Consider the following 3,796-nt stretch of genomic DNA (forward strand, 5'->3'; position numbering starts at 1 on the left):
CCCTGTCCTATCAACTAGCTAGCAATGAGTATTAGCAATACCGAGATTCCACTGGCTCTAACGGAAGTTGTTTTTGTTTAGGGAGAAGACAGAGAGGACAGGGCTGGTGGTGAAGAGTTCTGGTAGTATTAGTATTTTATCTTTTATCATTTTTGCTACAAAAGTGAAAATCGTGAGAAACTGATAACAAAACTGTGGTGCTTAGTGCTGTGAGAAGAATAGAATTTTCCCCTTCTTCCAGATTTGGTTATTTATTATGAAAGTGGTACATGTTGGTGTGTAAAACCATAAAGCATCCTTTTAAACTTGTTCAAAAGAACCCTAATCGAGAGAGCCCAGGATTGCCATTATGGTCTGTGCCCAGGCAAGCCATCTGCCACTTAGAGCCAAGAAAGACTGAGTTCTGTGATGGAACCCCGTAAAGCATTCTTTCAAAGACTCAAAAACCAAACCTAGATTCTTCTAGGCCAATTGGCTTTCTCATCTCCTACCTGTTACACCTCTGTTGCTTCTTAGGTCTTTCCAGAGAAAGTGGTTTTTGGTCTCTGGGCCGGACAGTTCTATTTCCAGCTTGCTGTGGGAGCCTTGGCAGCCTCCACTCTCAGGGATGCCAAAGAAGTCCTTGAGGCTGTCCAGTCATTTCAATCACGTGGGCTGGGCCACTTTTTTTGAAAGCTCCTCGCTTGGGTTTCTCCTCTGCTTTCACAGTGCGGAGCCACAGCCCTTAGAGATAAACAAGGTTTCCTTGCAGGGATTACAGATTTGGGAAATCACCTGCCAAAATGACAGACAGAAGCCCCTTTGAGACAGACATGCTCACCCTAACTCGCTTTGTGATGGAAAAGGGTCGGCAGGCCAAAGGTACAGGGGAGATGACCCAGCTGCTCAACTCCATGCTGACAGCAATCAAGGCCATCTCCTCGGCTGTGCGGAAGGCGGGCCTGGCCAACCTGTGAGTCCTGGTGATGGGTGGGAGGGGGTGGCGGGAACCTGGGACCTGGGTCTGCAGGTGGGGGAGGTACATACTCCACTGAGACAAACATGTATATAGTTACCACAGTGTTTTCTTGATTCCAGGTGATAGACAAATGATCAATGTACTAGTCTACCAAATGTTATGTACGGGGAGGGACAAAAAGAGGAGTTCAGACTAATGGCTCAAATAGAAAGCAAATGTTTAGAAAATGATGATGGCAATATAGGTACAAATTTGCTTGATGTATGGATTGTTATAAGAGCTGTAAGAGTCCCCAATAAAATGATCTTTAAAAAACAAAAATGTTATGCATGGTTCACATTTTTAGTAATAAAGAGTTGAGGAGGAGAGAAGCATATTTGCCCCAATGGTAGAACTGTGCCTCTGAGGGCAGGTGCATTTGAAATTTCTATCAAGCTAGCTGCTGTCTCCAAGACACACAATAGAGACAAAAGATGGGTCATTTTTTTTCATTAAGATTATCAGCTCAGTGACCTGTTACAGTAAATAATATAAGGGGGTGCCAAAGTTTATGGCAATTGTCCAGTATCTTTTATTTCCATTACCCCCAAACATTTTGAAGCCCCCTGTATTAGTCTGGGTACTTTGGAGAAACAAATCCATGGCGACTCACGTATAAGAGAGAGTTTTATGCAAAGAAAATGTGCATCACGAAAACATCCCAACCCAATGCTGCCCAAGCCCGCAAGTCCAACGTTAACCCATACCCAACACCAGTCTACAAAGTCCTTCACCTCACAAAACAGAGGCAATAATGCCGACTGCAGGAGGAAAGCTGAGTCAGTGAACGTGTAAGCATCTCAGCACTGGCAAGGGTCTCCACATGGCTGCTCCAGCACCCAGGGCTGCATCGGGATAGATCCATGCAGCTTCTCCTTGGGGATGTCTTGTAGGAAATCCATCTTGCAAGCTGAAGCAGGGAACTGCTAAGGCAGCTGCACCCGATGCAACCATCACAAAACAAGAGACCCGAGAACTAGAAAGGCGAGGCTTCACCACCCATTTATCCCTCCGCCTTTCAACCAGCACCACATGTGATTATCGGCCAGGCTGGGACAATTAACTAACTCACCCCCTCAAACACAGAATTATCACAAGTTATACATTTGAGGGGAGTTGAGACTCCTTTTTGTGGTTCTTGCTTTGGATTGGGATAACTTTTGCCCAGATGGGAACCACCAGCAGCTGCCGAGTTGGTTCCAACTCATGGCCACCTCGTGTGTGTCAGAGTAGTGCTTTGTTTCACAGTTTTCAATAGTTGATGTTTCTGAAGTCAATCTCCTGCTGGCCCTTCTTCCCAGGGACCTCTGGCTGGACTTGTTCCTCCCACCTCTGGGCTAGCAGCATAGCACTTTATTCATGAACTTTTCATTGTGAATTAGGTGAAGGCTTACTGGGCAGATCATTAGTTTTCCATTCAATAATTCATACACGGTTTGTTTCAACTTGCCCATTGTAATCCCCTCAATGCACTTACTTCATTCCTCCCTGATTCCAGTTTCTATCCCTTCTTCTTTTCCAACCTTCTGAATTTTGGCTTTGGGCAAACGAAGCCCATTTGATCTTAGTGGTTGATCATTCTAATATAGGAGTGAGGTCAGTTCCAGCCTTGAAAGGTGACTAACAGCCAGAGTCTTTGGCGACCCACCAGTCTATTCAACCAACAAGCCTGATCTCTTCAGATTTGTGTTTTTTTTTCCTCCTACATTTTGGTCTACTTTCCCCAGGACCTTCTAATGTGACTCTTTTCAGCATAGTTGGTAGCGGTCGCTAGGTACCATCTAGTTATTTTGATCTAAGGGTTGAAGAGACTGATGTTTGCATGGTCCACTAGTCCCCTGGACAGATTGTTTCCTTATGCCTTCTGATTTTCATCCTTTTTTCCTCAAGATGGGGGGAGATCAAAAGTTGTACTTTAGTTGTCTGCTCATGTGATTTCAAGACTTCAGACATTACTCACCAAAGTAGGAGGTAGAGCATTGTCTTCATGTACTGAGTTATGCCAATTGACCTTGGTGTTGCTACACATTGTTGGACTGATCCCCTAGGGCCAGCAACACATTTCCATCAAGATGTTTGATTATGTCTAAGAAATTTTCATAACTCTTCCCCCTGTATACTCTACCGCATTCATGTATATATTTGCAACAAAGGTAAAGATTGTAATATCTAATGTGTGTTAGTCTGGGTTCTCTAGAGAAGTAAAACCAGTGATTGATTTACATTAAAGACAGAAATTTATATCAAGAAAATGGCTCACACAATTGTAGAAGTGCGTAAGTCCAAACTGGTTTAAGTCCATGGGTCATATGTTAAGCTATGCACAGCCTGCATTCACAGGCTGGTGAATGCAGAGGCCGATGAATCACCAGATCAGGCTTGTGACTGGAGTGGTGAATGAAAGCAGTGTCGACCAGTCAGCTATCAAGCTGCTGATGACTCCCAGGATCAGCCGGCAATGTAGCAGGCTATTGACTCAAGTCCGAAGAACTGGAGGTTGACACACCAGATGCAGGATCCAGACTCAGCAAACAAGCTCTCCCCAGAGTCTGCTTACATAGCAATTAGACCACACCTCTGAGGAAACTTCCTCTTGGTTGCCTCAAGACTGTGACCAAAATAACACTTCACCCTAATCTTTTTCCAACTTGTTGGAGATTCTCTTATGGAATTGATTTCATGTTATGTAAGATCTTTGGAGATTGCTGGGCCTTAACTTCCAAACCACTGAGAATTCTGACTCAGCCCAGTTGACAGGAAACTTAAATAACTATCTTTGGTGAAATGTTTGTTCACATC

General features: G+C 44.2%; 1 protein-coding gene across 1 annotated transcript in view; it reads left to right on the forward strand.

The window, feature by feature from the left end:
* The first annotated feature begins 711 nt into the window (after positions 1 to 711).
* The window catches only part of LOC101648213 (fructose-1,6-bisphosphatase isozyme 2), a 99,959-nt gene continuing 96,874 nt past the window's right edge, over positions 712 to 3,796 (forward strand). Inside the window, exon 1 of the mRNA XM_045289438.1 lies at positions 712 to 952. Coding sequence (XP_045145373.1) covers positions 783 to 952 — 170 coding nt within the window. The 5' untranslated portion in view covers positions 712 to 782. The remainder of the gene's footprint in view (positions 953 to 3,796) is intronic.

This window comes from Echinops telfairi, unplaced genomic scaffold (genome assembly GCF_000313985.2).
Source record: "Echinops telfairi isolate 266 unplaced genomic scaffold, ASM31398v2 ScPeMD7_27;HRSCAF=92, whole genome shotgun sequence".
Classification (NCBI taxonomy): domain Eukaryota; kingdom Metazoa; phylum Chordata; class Mammalia; order Afrosoricida; family Tenrecidae; genus Echinops; species Echinops telfairi.